The sequence below is a fragment of the Gopherus evgoodei genome, chromosome 7 (assembly GCF_007399415.2).
Source record: "Gopherus evgoodei ecotype Sinaloan lineage chromosome 7, rGopEvg1_v1.p, whole genome shotgun sequence".
Classification (NCBI taxonomy): Eukaryota; Metazoa; Chordata; order Testudines; family Testudinidae; genus Gopherus; species Gopherus evgoodei.
Genome location: NC_044328.1, coordinates 74,378,273 through 74,393,973, shown reverse-complemented (window position 1 = coordinate 74,393,973; position 15,701 = coordinate 74,378,273). Strand labels below are relative to the sequence as shown.

The 15,701-nt window shown below is 48.7% G+C and overlaps 1 protein-coding gene across 1 annotated transcript in view; it reads right to left on the bottom strand.

The window, feature by feature from the left end:
- The window catches only part of PKD2L1 (polycystin 2 like 1, transient receptor potential cation channel), a 36,776-nt gene that overhangs the window by 4,196 nt on the left and 16,879 nt on the right, over positions 1-15,701 (bottom strand). The window contains exons 7-11 of the mRNA XM_030570994.1: positions 8,643-8,813; positions 7,190-7,371; positions 3,336-3,456; positions 2,607-2,705; positions 1,427-1,548 (exon numbers count right to left, since the gene is read on the bottom strand). Of these exons, the coding sequence (XP_030426854.1) occupies positions 1,427-1,548; positions 2,607-2,705; positions 3,336-3,456; positions 7,190-7,371; positions 8,643-8,813 (695 nt within the window). The remainder of the gene's footprint in view (positions 1-1,426; positions 1,549-2,606; positions 2,706-3,335; positions 3,457-7,189; positions 7,372-8,642; positions 8,814-15,701) is intronic.

Below are 15,701 nucleotides of genomic sequence, written 5' to 3'. Positions count from 1 at the left end.
GCAGGTTAGAAGAACCAGAGCTGGGTGACATTTTATGTCAGGAACTTTTTTTAATTTGGCAAAAAAACGCAGATTTGACAACACCCAAAACGTTTCAAAAAGTCGTGTCTGTTTTGCCAGATTGTGGTGGGGAAAAAAATCTGAAAAAATTGCGGTGTTTTGTTTTGACATTTTCCAGATGAAACTTTTTGATTTTGGGGGGTCAAAATGACTGTTTGGAAATCTTCACATTTAATAGGTTTTTTTTTAAATGTAAAAATGTGAAATCCAAGCCAAATTTTCTTCAACCTTCTGATTTGCTCAAAAATTTGAAGCTTTGGGTCAACCCAAAACAATCACCTGCCCCAGTTTTTCAGAACTGCCCATGAGCTGAAAAATCCATTATTTGCACAGCTCAAACGAGAGCCACAACCCAACGTCAGCGAAACAGGAATGAGAATGGCAGCAAAATTCTATTTATTATGCAGCTTTAAATGGAGAGGAAGGGTTTGCTGGTGAGAATTTAACGCTGGACTTTTCCAGTGCCTGGAAGTGAGCTAACTGCTTCATGGGGAGAAGGCTGAAGTGCTTAGAGTCTAAATTCATCAGGTTAATTAAAGGGCGGTAGTGAGGTAGTAATTAATGGGGGTAGCAGAGTGAGCTCCGGATAGGGGGGACAGATCAAGGCTATGTAGAGAGTCAGGGGAAGCCGAGGCTGGAGAAGCCAGGTGAGTGGGTAGAGGAAGAGGTGGCTACAAGTTGGGCAGATCAGGTTGAGATGGTCCACATGGATGACACTGAAAACCAGCATGGCAAGCTGGAATTAGCTGCCATGCTGGCTGAGGAGCAAGGGGAGGTGGTAGTGGATATGGGCTCATGTGAAAGCTGTTATGTTTCCTGTACATAAAAGATGCAATAGGTAGCTCTCTGCCTAGATTTACTGCACATTAAGGAAAACAACAAAGAACAAATGTAAAGAGCCCATGAGAAAGAGACTGTGCCACACTTTATAATGTTCTGCATGCGAACTGACACACAATGCGGCAGCTGCCTTCCACCACCTCACCCCACTCCCCAGCAGGCAGGGATACTCCTCTGCTTGGAAAGGCACAGGGCACAGACAGAACCCAATCATCTCTCAGATGCAGAGCTGGCTCATGCACCACAGCACAGCACAGCTAGCTTCTGGAGCCATCACTCTGCATTGCCTGGTATTTAGGGCTGGATCCGCAGCCAGTCTGAATCAGTGTAGCTCCAGGGAGGCAATGGAGCTACGCTGATTTACACTGGACAGGGATCTGGCCCATAAATGACTAGGGTTTAGAAAGACCAAAGGAACGGCACATCTGAGCATTGCAGCAGAAATGTAATGAACGTTAGGGGAAGCTCACAACGAGTGAAGCAGAGTCGTTCTGGGAAATTGGGGCCCTGTAATTGACCAACTTACTCTTTCAAACTGTTCTTAAAATCCTCAAACTCTAGCTCCTTTGTCCCGTTCTGGAGAGCCTTCTGAACGTCCGAAATCCGCTCTTTCTTCAACTTCAGCCTCATCAGCGTCTTGTGGTAGCCCTGGGGTCAGAGATGCCCATGGAGGTTTAATGGAGATGCAGGGCAGACAGAAGCAAAGCCGAGATAGCTGTAAAACACTGCACAGGTGCCAGATGATACAGGTAACACTGGGATATGTTAGTCTTGTATACAAGACTTTCTTCACTGACTGAGCCACCTTTCTTCCCAAGCCAGAAGCATCACTGCCCTAACACAGAGCTCCAGCGGGGGCAGAATCTCCACACCTTCTACGGCCTCAGATAGGGGAGGCTTCCATCTGATTCGGCTGGGAGACCTGCAGCTGCTGATGGGCAGTCATCCAAGTCAGGGTCTTGACTGTGATCACTCACAGGGTGCCCACCCAGTGTAGACACTGCATAGGCAGAAAGGGGCACCACTTCATTGATTCCAATGGCGGGGAGGATGGTTCTGCCCAGGTGGAATCTGAATAAGACCTCAGGATTTTCCCCCACGGGAGAACCCTGCTCACATCAGCTGTCTGGAGTCTGTCCCTTCCCCTGGCTCCGATCAGAGGGCATCACCTCAAGGCTATCTGGAAGCATTCTGACTGCAGTTGGGCACTGGAGGGAAGGTGGTTTTGGAGCATGCATGCCTGTCTTTGTCTGAGGAATAAGTTTCCCTTGGCCCCTTTCTACAGTCCCTGTTTCCACTTCCAAGCTTCTCTTTCACTTGGGTGGAAGAAAACCACCTTTCCTTTGGAATGAAACAAACATGCTGTGGATTTCGGGACATGGCCATAAGCATGCTACAGAGGAGAGAGATCAGCGCTGGTGGCAGCTATTGCCTGGGAATCTGGAGGGAGAGAGAGGCTCAAGCCACAAAATGCAGATCCAGCCCTCAAAGACCCCAAACGTTCAGGACTGTTGGGAGTTTGGCCAACAGGCCCAGCCATGTTTGGATCCAGATGTGGAACTCCTCCTGCCCCCCGGGATGGATCTGGAGGCTTGGCAGAGGCCCCTCTCTAGTACATTTCATGTGAATTTGGGACCTGTGGTGCTGCATTCACTCTCTGGTGTGTTAGGACAAAGCGAGTTGGGAGTGATGGGGCTCTATACAACCTGCTTCAGGATGTCTGAGAGCTGCAGCTCGTTCTTCTGGTTTGAAAGCTCCTCCTTGACTTCTGAGTAGGTGTCGTTGATGATGGCCAGGAACATGTTCTAGTGAAAGAAGAAACTAGCTGAAGCAGACTGAGCCATCTGGCCTGCCCACACCAGTTCTTTTTCTGCTTTATGGCCTTGGGGCAGTGGCAGCATTTTGGGGAGGGGAGGATGGAAGGACCAATTTGTAGGTGACTTTCCATGGTCAGACAGCAACACTGCCTCTCAGCACAGTATCTGTCAGCAGGGATCAGACAAACAGGGAGACGTTCCCACCTGGTGATGCTCCCACTGAAAACACAGGGCCCGGGGCGAGGGGACGGTGACCATAGACCAGCACAGTGCTCTCTAGAGAGGAAGGGGCTCATGCTTATGGCACTGGATCAGGATCCAGGACACCCAGATTCAATTCCAGGCTCTGCAGGCAGGGGTGGCTCTAGACATTTCGCCGCCCCAAGCACGGGGTCATGCCATGGGGGGGCGCTCTGCCGGTCGCTGGTCCCGCGGCTTCGGTGGATCTCCCTGGGCTCCAATTCCCCATGTCCAAAATGGGTAAGTAAATAATGTGCTCTTGTCTGTCTCCCTCTGGGTGTCTGTCCAGGACATGGTCCTGCTCTCAGTCTGGTCTGCACTGCTGCAACGCACGGAACAATAATCTTCATTCTAGGCAGAACAGCCCCTTTCGCTTACCAGCAGCACAAAGAAAACGAAGAAGACGTAAGTGACGAAGTAAATGGGCCCCAGCACCCTGTTGGCATTGTCGATGGCATTGTAGTCAAAGTCGCCAAGTATGATCCGAAACTGGGTGAAGCTAGGAACAGAAAGAGTCCCTGGTCAGCACCGTGCCTGCAGTGTATCGATGACACAGCTTGACATGTATTAGAGAGTCCTACACTTCGAGACAACTCGCTGGCCGTTTCACAGGGCTGAGCCCTTGAAACGTACCAACCTGCACACCTGGCTGGCCATGCATTTCCTGCCTTTCGATTTCTGCATGAGATGGGTCTACTGTGCTCGCTAGAGCTGAACATACCATTTGTTCTGCCAACACGTTAGTGGTTGAGTTTAGCCTCGCTCGGCAGGAGGTGCCCACGCTGTGGTGATCAGCATGGAGAACGGAGTGCTACGATTGGCCTGAGATTGTCAAAGCTGTCTGATGGATTTACATACATATAACAATAGCTCTGAGCTCCATCTGAAAAGCGCAAGATCTCAAAGTGATTTACAAAGTAGGTTGGTACCCTTATTTTACTTATGGGGAAACTAAAGCATAAGGCAGGGACGTGACCTGCTTAATGTCACCCAGCAGGCCAGTAGCAGAGCTGGGAATAGAACCCAAGTCCCAGTCCAGCTGTTGCTCTTCCACCAGCAACACTGCATGTCCCTTGAAAATTTCAACCATGGTGATCATGTGTGATTCTCATGCCTCTAGGAACAATATTATGGGATTAGAAGGGTGTAGGTGACATTGTAGCTGGGTAGTTACCCCGCTCCTGCCCTGACGGGGTTAAAGCAGCCCTGGGAGAGGGCTGGGGTGAGGGAAAAGCTAGGCTGATTGGAGGAAGCACCCACAGGTGAGGCCACGCCCCAGTCAGGCCATAGCTGGCCCTATAAGAGTGCTGAGGGCCAGAGACTGACAGACACACTCTCTCTCGCTTCCTAGAGAGAGGAGGACCTGGCTGCCTGGAAGCAGAGAAGAGTACCTAGGGTGGAGCAGTGCTGGGGAAGGGCAGAGGGAGCTGGGGAGCTCCAGCCTAGCTAAGCCCCAGGCTGCAGGCTGAGTCAAGGGCCCACAAAGGGTACTGGGGCTGCAAAGAGGCATCCCACAGATAGGCACAGGCAGCTGGTCCAACCCCCCCCTTGCCAATGATGAGTGGTTTACAGACTGCAGTCTGCCCTGGGGAGCAGGGGCTAGATGATGACTGGCAGTAGCCACTGAGGCAAGGTGGGGCTAGAGGGTTGGGGGTTCCCGTGGGTGGGAAGACCCAGATTGTGGGTTACTGCGGGGCCAGAACACTGACATAGAAGGGCACCCGGGTCCGAGAGGGACATGGGGAGCCAGTGGCAGGTGAAACACCGGCCTGCAGAGGGCGCTCAGGGCTGGAAAACGCTAATTCCCTGGACGACCAGCAGGAGGTGCCGTGCTGGTGAGTCTTTGCCCTACCACAGACAGCAATCAAGGTGCAACTGAGCTGTAGACTGTGGCTCAGAGATTTTGTGACAGGAGTGTGATTAGCAATGCTGTGGATGATGTGTGAGCCAAAAGACAATCCAGATCAGTCTCCTACAGCTGGGCTTATTGAAGCAACTGACAAGAGGCCAAGTGAGGTCCCATCCAACATGCAGATGAAGTTTTACTAGCCACAACCAGGCAGCCCTGGGTCCCTGACAGTTACAGACAAGGTTTCCCCCTTCCTTGAGGTCTGTTGAATAAAACTCTGTTCTGTGCCCTTGAGGGGGAGTCCATAGCAGTGTTTGGCTAGCATGGCATGGCTCTGTGTAAAAAACCCATCTACAATTTCAACCCTGGGGAGGCTTTTCACTTGACGCTAGTGTTAAACAGTGGTTCTCAAACTTTTATGTTGGTGACCCCTTTCACACAGCAAGCCTCTGAGTGCGATGCCTCTTATAGATTAAAAACACTTTAAAATATATTTAACACCATTATAAAGACTGGAGGCAAAGTGGGGTTTGGGGTGGAGGCTGACAGCTCATGGCCCCCCATGTAATAAACTTGTGACCCCCTAAAGGGTCCAGACCCCCAGTTTGAGAACCCCTGGGTTAGAATATGACCTTGAAGAGTCAAGTGAAGTAATATGACTCACCTACAATTCCATCCTGTCTAGCATTGTGTCATCTGCTCCTGGGTAAGTCTGACTGGAACCGGAGCTAACCGTGAGCAGCTGCTACGATGCTAGACACATCTCCATCTACACTGACTGAAAACATCATGTGAATTAACATGACTGAGGTCATGGTCCAACTCAACCTCACGTGCTAGCCAAGCCCACCCCGGAGCCGGCAGGGGCTCAGTGCAAGTCTGGTTGGGGGATCTTCTCCTGTGGACGTTTGGCCATGTGGAACCGAGGCCCTCAAATGCATTTCACACAGGCTGAGCAGCTGTCCAGTGAGATGGACACAGCTGACAGAGGCCACTGGCTGGACTGGATTTGGAGTGGAGCCCTAGAGGTGAAAGCTGTGACTTTTGCTTTAAACTAGAAGCCACGGAGTTGGAGTCTTCGAGCCGCAGCAAGAGGGAACATAGAAAAGGTAGAGGGGTTAGTTTTTCCTAATAGAAGTGAAATATCCCACTTCCTCCCTCATTTCCTGAGTAATTGTAATGAGAGTAACCCCCTGGATTTCCAGCTGTAGCATGGATCAGCAATTTCTCCTCCCCCTTTTAGTTAGGGGTTGTGAGGAGGAGGGGATTTGCTCTGTGATCACTGGGTCTCTTTCCCTGCTGCACAAACAAGTTCCCAAGCCAAGTTCCCTGCCTAATCCTAGTGGTGATCATCCACACACTGAGCTGCAGGCTGCTGTCACTTGCACCCTCCTGGCCTCATGACTGCAGTATGGCTGTATGCGTGTAACTGAGTTGAATTTGCCCTTGTGCATGTCATGTGCAGCACAGACCATCCTGCTGGGGGGACAGGAAAGAGGTCTCTCATTTGAATTAGTGCAGTTAGATCATTAATGGTCTCATCCATAACCCTCTGAAGTCAACGAGAGTCTTTCCACTGACTTCTATGGATGTTGGATCAGGCCCCAAGTCTTTCCCTAATTGACATAGCCAAGAGACAAGCAGAGACCCAACTGCAGCAAAATCCACACAGCCAGGATGCTCAGTGCACATCACCTGGAGCTGGAGTGGAGTTGCTCAGTATGGATCTAGAGGGGAATTTACCCACCATGCTAGGGTGTACTGGGGCCAGCAGGGCTGAGGAGAGCCAGAGTTGGTTGGAAAATGGAATTTCCATTCCATGGGGAAGTCTAACTTCTCTAACTCTCTAAATCCTGCATCCTGCATCTCTAAATCCTGCATCTGACGAAGTGGGTATTCACCCACGAAAGCTCATGCTCCAATACGTCTGTTAGTCTATAAGGTGCCACCTTTGCTGCTATCTCTAAATCTGTTTTCGTTCTGCCCTGAAAAGTTGAAATCATGAAATTTTCCAAAGATTGAAAATTGCAAACAACCTGAGTTCAGGGCCACCAAAATGCCTCCTTCAAGAAGGTAAAAAAAAAGTTTCATTTCCATTAAAGGGAATGCAGCTGACGATTCTATTGACAACAAATGAGAAGAATTAGGAGCCAGCTCCCTCTCTGAGAGCTGCATTTGGCTCTGCAGGGACTGACATGCAGTGACAAAAGAGGAGTCTCACTAAAATGAGCAGCTGTGACTCTGAACCCACCCAGGGATGAATCTGCTGAGAAGATACTGCCCATTTGTCTGCCCAGAGAAGGACTGCACTTGATGCCAGAGAATGAAAGGGAGGAGGGAAACGGTGAGTGGGGAAGGGAAAAGGAGAGAGAAACACACTTACATGCATTTAATAAAGGTGCTAAAGTTTTCCACTTGCGTCCCAAAGAGAAGGTAGCCCAGCTGGGCATAGGCAAAGAACACAATGAAGAACATGATGGCAAAACCCAGGATGTCCTTGGCACAGCGAGCCAGCGTGGAGGAAAGCTGGGTCATTGTTTTGTTAAAGCTAATGTACTTGAATATCTAGGAGGAAAAAAGACAGGGGTAAGGTAAGATGTGGACATCTCTCATATACATGCACACACCGAGTTAATAGTATCACCACAAGAAACAATGCAGCAGGGCAGAAGAGAAGGTAGAGAGGAAGGATGGTCCAATGGTTAGGGTGTCCAGGAGGAAGACTGGGTACAATTCCTGCCAAAGACTTCCTGTGTGACCTTAGGCAACTCCTTAATCTTCCCATGCCTCAGTTTTCCCCATCTGTGCAATGGGACAGTAGCCCTGCCTTACCTCCCAGGGGTGTTGTGAGGATAAATGCATTACAGACTGAGGTGACGAGGGCCAGATAAGCATAGAATACAGAGTACAACCTGTTGGCTTTGTACCAAAGGCATGTCGCTGCCTGAGTCTGCAATGGTCATTCAGCAAGGTCAGCACTGACCAATGGTCATTACCAGCTGCTGGCTGTTGGGGCACCGATGTGAAAGGAGCTGGCTGTCTCAGCCCAGCTCCTAGTGTGTCCATGTCATGAAAATCATCACAAAAATCGGCTCCAATTATCATCCTTCTTGACAACGTTGGCAGAGGTGCCAAGATCAAGTGGGTCTGGAAACTGGCCTTCCCTTTTGTCCTAGAGGGGATCCTAGCAGGGCAGGCTTGGGCTGTTCGAGGAAACTTTCTGTGCTGTGCGGCTTGTCTGCTGTGCAGATAAGATGACTTCTCTCCAGGGCTGTGGATACGGAGCTTTCCAGGAGCACTGCGCGCAGAAGGCTGAGCTCCAATTTCTCCACGGAAAATGGCTTTTCTAATAGGCAGATTTCGAGTGGAGATTTTTTAGGGGGGTGAGGTAGGGGGAGTCTTAACATTTCATTTTTACAAAAATAAAATGGAAGGAAATTTCAAAAGCAAAAGTCATTTTGAATCGAGAAGCGAAACCTTTTGTTGCAGAACAATTGGAATTAAACATTTCTACTTTGGGGGATTTTTTTCTGTAGTTGTTGGGATAAAATTATGTGGTGCTCAACACCATAACATCCCATTTCCTATGCCACAGCTCCCAGCTCACCCTATCTCTCTGGAGCACAGACCCCGTGGTGCGCAGGGCTTCCATGTGGAGAGCAGGACCCAAGGCAGAGATATTCCTCTCCATTAGTCTGCCCCATTACCACCTGCATTTGCTCCTCTCTGTCCACACCAGGGGAGGGGAGATTACAGCCCCTGAACTGTGGTCCGCTGGGTTCTTTTCCCACCTGCTGTTCAGATGGCAGAGTCTGTCACGGGAGCCCATGCGGTACCTTAATCCAGGCGAAGAACAGGTTGACTGCGTTCATGTTGTTGTACTGGGTCTGCCAGAAAGCCAGGAACTCAAAGTCTGCATAGATGTCAGGATGCCTCAGCAGCTCTCCCATCAGCCTGTTCACCTCGATGGTGCGAAAGATGTGGAACACAATGGCAACAATGGACAGCTGAAAGGAGGAAATGGCCTGCGTTACCGCTGGGCCTCCAGCTTCACTGGGGACTAGGGCTAAAAACCTCAGAACTCCTTGGTATCAGTCCATGGGGCTATTCCACTGGAGGGGGTGTGTCATAAACAGAGTGTTAAGGGTTAATGTCTCTTATACCTGTAAAGAGTTACAAGCAGGAAACTGGACACCTGACCAGAAGACCAATCAGAAGACAAGATACTTTTAAATTCGGGTGGAGAGAAGTTTGGGTGTGAGTTCTTTGTTCTTCTCTCGGAGGGTCTGAGAGAGACCAGACATTACTACAGGCTCTCTAAGTTTCTTTTCATATAGTAAGTAAAACAGGTGGTTTAGGCTTTTTAATTGTTTTACACTATTTGCATTTGTGGATCTGGCTGGTTAACTTTTATGTGTGTAGTTGCTGGGAATATTTTGATTTGTATTGGTACAGGGGGGAAGGTCTCTTTCTGGTGTCTGTAAGCTATAGGACCCTATAATAGTTACATCTTGAAGTTACAGAGATAATTCTTTACTTTTCCTTTCTTTTATTAAAAGATTTCTTTTTAGAGAACCTGACTGATTTTTTTTTGTTTCCCTTGTTTTTATCCCAGGGGATTGGGATAACTCACCAGGACGGGTGGGGGAGACGGGAGGAGGGAGTGGTAAAATCTCTCTCTGCTTTCCTTGAATCTGTTTGCCTCTTTGTGAAAGGGAAGGGAGATGCTTCCCTGTATGGTGATTTAAGAGGTTAGATCAGTATCTCAGGATAGCCCAGGGAGGGAAGTTCTGGGAGGGGGAAAAGTGGGGGAATGGTTTATTTCTCCTTGTTTTAAGAACCTAAGGGATCTGGGTTCTTGGGGTCCCCAGGGAAGGTTGGGGAGGTCAGAGTGCCCCAAAACACTATATTTTTGGATGGTGGAAGCCTATCAGATCTAAGCTGGTAATTAAGCTTAAGGAAATTCATGCTAGTATCTCATTTTCTGAACTCTAAGGTTCAGATCTGAGAAAGAATGCTATGACGTGGTGTGCAGCGTGTGGGAAAGATAAGAATCCAAAATCCAGTAAGATTATTAATTTGCTTCTCTGCTAGCTGGTTATAAGCAGAGGGAAAGAGTTTATTTTTTTTAACTGTAGCTAGAGAATTTTTTTTTCTTGCTCCGTCTAGCTGTGCATAGGGAGGGCTATTAAGGTTTAACGACGGTCGTTTGTTAAACAAAGCAGCCTTAAGTGGTCAGCAATGCCCTCCAGCCAGAACACATTTGTAAATGAAAGACAGTTTCTTTTGCCTTTTAACTCTTTCCAGAGAGGCTAGGAAGTTAAAAGGACTCTGTTGCTAAGCAACCTCAGGAATCCAACACAGAACCTGCATTTCAGGCAGTAAACACCAGAGGGCGCCTCAGCACAAGAAAACAGGAACCATGACTACCAAGGACCTGAAACAGAAACTGACAAGACTGGAGGCAGAGGCACAAATCAGAAACACAGACCACAAGTGAGACATGGAAAAGAAACTACAAGAACTAGAAATAAAACAAAAAGAGATGGAGCTGAGAGAAAGAGAAGAAAAAATCAAAGAGGAAACCTGCAAAAGAGAGCTAGCAACCAAAGAGGAAACCTACAAAAGAGAGCAAGCAGCCAAAGAGGAAACCTACAAAAGAGAGCAAGCAGCCAAAGAGGAAGCCTTCAAAAGAGAGCAAGCAGCCATAGAGGCTGCCCACAGGAGGGAGCTGGAACTCCAGATGGAGACCCACCAGCAGGCCCTGGAATTAGAACAGGCTAAGCAACAGAACACAGCCAATCCTAACAACACTTCGCCAGTTGTTGTTCCACATTCCAAGAAATTCCCCACCTTCAAGGCAGGTGATGACACTGAGGCCTTCTTAGAAAATTTTGAAAGAGCCTGCCTTGGGTACAGCATCTCTGAAGACCAGTACATGGTAGAATTGAGGCCACTGCTCAGTGGACCCTTAGCAGAGGTGGCGGCTGAAATGCCTAAGGAGAAAATGAACGATTATAAATTTTTTCAAACCAAGGCCAGATACAGAATAGGGGTAACACCTGAACATGCCCGTCGGCGGTTCAGAAACCAAAAATGGAAACCAGATATGTCATTCCCCCGACACGCCTACCACATTGCAAAGAATTATGAAGCCTGGATATCAGGAACAAAGGTTAACAATATGGATGAGCTGCACCTCCTGATCCAAATGGAGCAGTTCATAGATGGTATTCCTGAGGAAATAGAGAGGTACATCCTAGATGGGAAACCCAAAACGGTAATCGAGGCGGGGGAGATTGGAGCCAAATGGATGGAAGTGGCAGAAAAGAAAAAAGCTATTGTCAAGGGAAACGAATACCCCAGAGGGCACACCGACAATAAACCCTACAACTGAGGGCAGCCAAAGACCCCACCTACAACCCAAGGAAAGCCACAGATGCCCTATTCTTCCACCTCACCAGTCTCCAGTAACCCACCTCGACCCAATGACCAGTCAGCTGGAAGATGCTTTAAGTGTAATGAACTGGGACATATAAAGGCCAACTGCCCAAAGAACCCCAACCGAGTGCAAGTCATTACACCGCCATCACACCAAAGATCCCCAGGCCCAGATGCCTCTCAAATACCCTTGGAGTGAAGGGAAATTTTGAGAGTAGGCGGAAAGAAGGTTACTACGTGGAGAGACACTGGGGCACAAGTGTCAGCTATCCACCAATCCTTCGTCAACCCCAAATTCATCAATCCAAAGGCCCAAGTGACAATTTACCCCTTCATGTCACAAGCTGTAGACTTGCCTACAGCTGAACTGCCTGTCCAGTACAAAGGCTGGTCAGGAATGTGGACTTTTGCAGTCTATGACAATTATTCCATCCCCATGCTACTGGGGGAAGATTTGGCCAACCAGGTGAAGCGGGCCAAGAGAGTGGGAATGGTTACCCGTAGCCAAACCAGGCAAGCTTCCAGACCCATTCCTGTTCCTGAGCTGTCCACAGGGGCCCCGTCTGTGTTACAAGAGACCCAGACAGAGGTAGTGGACTCGGATCCCATGCCAACAACGGAAACAGCCACAGTGCTTCCAGTTCCAGACCAGGAACTGGAAAAGCAGCCAGCACCAGAACCGTTGCCAGCACTGATGACAGTGCTTGCAAATCCATCTTCAACCCCAACGCCAGAGGGTGCCAGTGAGCCTGAACTGGCAGAAGCAGCAGACAACCACACCCAAGAGGCTCAGCCAGAGCCTGAAATAACCCCTGGTGCACCAGCGGAAAGCGGCTCACCAGCAACGGAAACAACCCCATCACCTACATTGCTTCCAGAGGGACCAAGCCCAAGTCCCCAGTCTAAGGAAGAACTGGTGTCTCCAGCTTCAAGGGAACAGTTCCAGACGGAGCAGGAAGCAGATGACAGCCTTCAAAAAGCTTGGGTGGCGGCACAGAGCACCCCACCGCCTCTCAGCTCTTCTAATCGATCCCGGTTTGTTGTAGAACAAGGACTTTTATACGAGGAGACTCTTTCTGGTGGACACCAGGAAGACTGGCATCCGCAAAAACAGTTGGTGGTTCTAACTAAGTACCGGGAAAAGCTCTTAAGCTTAGCCCATGATCATTCCAGTGGCTATGCTGGGGTGAACAGAACCAAGGACCGGTTGGGGAAGTCCTTCCACTGGGAAGGGATGGGCAAGGACGTTGCCAAGTATGTCCAGTCTTGTGAGGTATGCCAAAGGGTGGGAAAGCCCCAAGACCGGGTCAAGGCCCCTCTCCAGCCACTCCCCATAATTGAGGTCCCATTTCAGCGAGTACCTGTGAATATTCTGGGTCCTTTCCCAAAAAAGACACCCAGAGGAAAGCAGTACGTACTGACTTTCATGGACTTTGCTACCCGATGGCCGGAAGCAGTAGCTCTAGGCAACACCAGGGCTAAAGCTGTGTGCCAGGCCCTAACTGACATTTTTGCCAGGGTAGGTTGGCCCTCCGATATCCTTACAGATTCGGGGACAAATTTCCTGGCAGGGACCATGAAAGAACTGTGGGAAATGCATGGGGTGAACCACTTGGTGGCCACCCCGTACCACCATCAAACCAATGGCCTGATGGAAAGGTTTAATGGAACTTTGGGGGCCATGATACGTAAATTCATCAATGAACACTCCAATAATTGGGACCTAGTGTTGCAGCAGTTGCTTTTTGCCTACAGGGCTGTACCACATCCCAGTTTAGGGTTTTCACCATTTGAACTTGTGTATGATCACGAGGTTAAGTGGCGATTACAGTTGGTGAAGCAGCAATGGGAGGGGTTTATGCCTTCTCCAGGGACTAACATTCTGGACTTTGTAAGCAACCTACAAAACACCCTCCGACACTCTTTAGCCCTTGCTAAAGAAAACCTAAAGGATGCTCAGGAAGAGCAAAAGGCCTGGTATGACAGACATACCAGAGAGCATTCCTTCAAGGCAGGAGACCAGGTTATGGTCTTGAAGCCGCAACAGGCCCATAAAATGGAAGCATCATGGGAAGGGCCATTCACGGTCCAAGAGCGCCTGGGAGCTGTTAACTATCTCATAGCATTTCCCAATTCCTCCTTAAAGCCCAGAGTGTATCATGTTAATTCTCTCAAGCCCTTTTATTCCAGAGACTTACAGGTTTGTTAGTTTACAGTCCAGGGAGGAGATGACGCTGAGTGGCCTGACAGTGTCTACTACGAAGGGAAAAAAGACGGTGGCGTGGAAGAGGTGTACCTCTCAACCACCCTGGAACGTCTTCAGCGGCAACAAATCAAGGAGCTGTGCACTAGCTTCACCCCATTGTTCTCAGCCACCCCAGGACGGACTGAATGGGCATACCACTCCATTGACACACGTAATGCTCACCCAATTAGAACCCCACCATACCGGGTGTCTCCTCATGCCCAAGCTGCTATAGAACGGGAGATCCAGAACATGCTACAGATGGGTATAATCTGCCCATCTACCAGTGCATGGGCATTTCCAGTAGTTCTGGTACCCAAACCAGATGGGAAATATGCTTTTGCGTGGACTACCATAAGTTAAATGCAGTAACTCATCCAGACAACTATCCAATGCCACGCACCAATGAGCTATTGAAGAAGTTGGGACGTGCCCAATTCATATCTACAATAGACTTAACTAAGGGATACCGGCAAGTACCGCTAGATGAACCTGCCAAGGAAAGGTCAGCATTCATCACCCATGCAGGGGTGTATGAATTTAATGTACTTCCTTTCGGGCTGCAAAATGCACCCGCCACCTTCCAGAGACTGGTAGATGGTCTCTTAGCAGGACTGGGCGAATATGCAGTTGCCTACCTCGATGATGTGGCCATCTTTTCTGACTCCTGGCCCGAACACCTAGAACACCTGGAAAAGGTCTTTGAGCGCATCAGGCAGGCCGGACTAACTGTTAAGGCCAAAAAGTGTCAAATAGGCCAAAACAGAGTAACTTACCTGGGACACCAGGTGGGTTGAGGAACCATAAACCCCCTACAGGCCAAGGTGGATGCTATCCAAAAGTGGCCTGTCCCAAAGTCCAAGAAACAGGTCCAATCCTTCTTAGGCTTGGCCAGGTACTACAGGCGATTTGTACAACACTACAGCCAAATCGCTGCCCCACTGACCGACCTGACCAAAAAGACCCAGCCGAATGCAGTCAAGTGGACTAATGAGTGTCAGAAGGCCTTTACCCAGCTTAAGGTGACACTCATGTTTGACCCTGTGCTCAGGGCCCCGGACTTTGACAAGCCATTCCTAGTAACCACAAATGCATCTGAGCGTGGTATAGGAGCAGTTCTCATGCAGGAGGGACCGGATCTCAACTTCCATCCCGTTGTGTTTCTCAGCAAGAAACTGTCTGACAGAGAAAGCCACTGGTCAGTCAGTGAAAAGGAATGCTATGCCATTGTGTACGCCCTGGAAAAGCTACGCCCATATGTTTGGGGACGGCGGTTCCAGCTACAGACCGACCATGCTGCTCTAAAGTGGCTTCATGCTGCCAAGGGGAACAACAAAAAACTTCTTCGATGGAGTTTAGCTCTCCAAGATTTTGATTTTGAAATTCAACACATTTCAGGAGCTTCTAACAAAGTAGCTGATGCACTCTCTCGTGAAAGTTTCCCAGAATCCAGTAGTTAAAAAGTGTTCTTAAAATGTAGAAGTCTGTTAGTTATATACTTAGTAGTATATGTAAAGGTGCATGTGTTGTATTAATCTGGTTATTTTTGAGTTCTAGGAAGAAATCGCCGCCAGTGAGATTCCCCACTATCTGCGATTTGGGGGGCGTGTCGTAAACAGAGTGTTAAGGGTTAATGCCTTTTATACCTGTAAAGGGTTACAAGCAGGAAACTGGACACCTGATCAGAAGACCAATCAGAAGACAAGATACTTTTAAATTCAGGTGGAGGGAAGTTTGGGTGTGAGTTCTTTGTTCTTCTCTCGGAGGGTCTGAGAGAGACCAGACATTACTACAGGCTCTCTAAGTTTCTTTTCATATAGTAAGTAAAACAGGCGGTTTAGGCTTTTTAATAGTTTTACACTATTTGCATTTGTGGATCTGGCTGGTTAACTTTTGTATGTGTAGTTGCTGGGAATATTTTGATTTGTATTGGTACTGGGGGGAAGGTCTCTTTCTGGTGTCTGTAAGCTGTAGGACCCTATAATAGTTACATCTTGAAGTTACAGAGATAATTCTTTACTTTTCCTTTCTTTTATTAAAAGATTTCTTTTTAGAGAACTTGATTGATTTTTTTTTATTTCCCTTGTTTTTATCCCAGGGGATTGGGATAACTCACCAGGACGGGTGGGGGAGACGGGAGGAGGGAGTGGTAAAATCTCTCTCTGTTTTCCTTGAATCTGTTTGCCTCTTTGTGAAAGGGAAGGGAGAT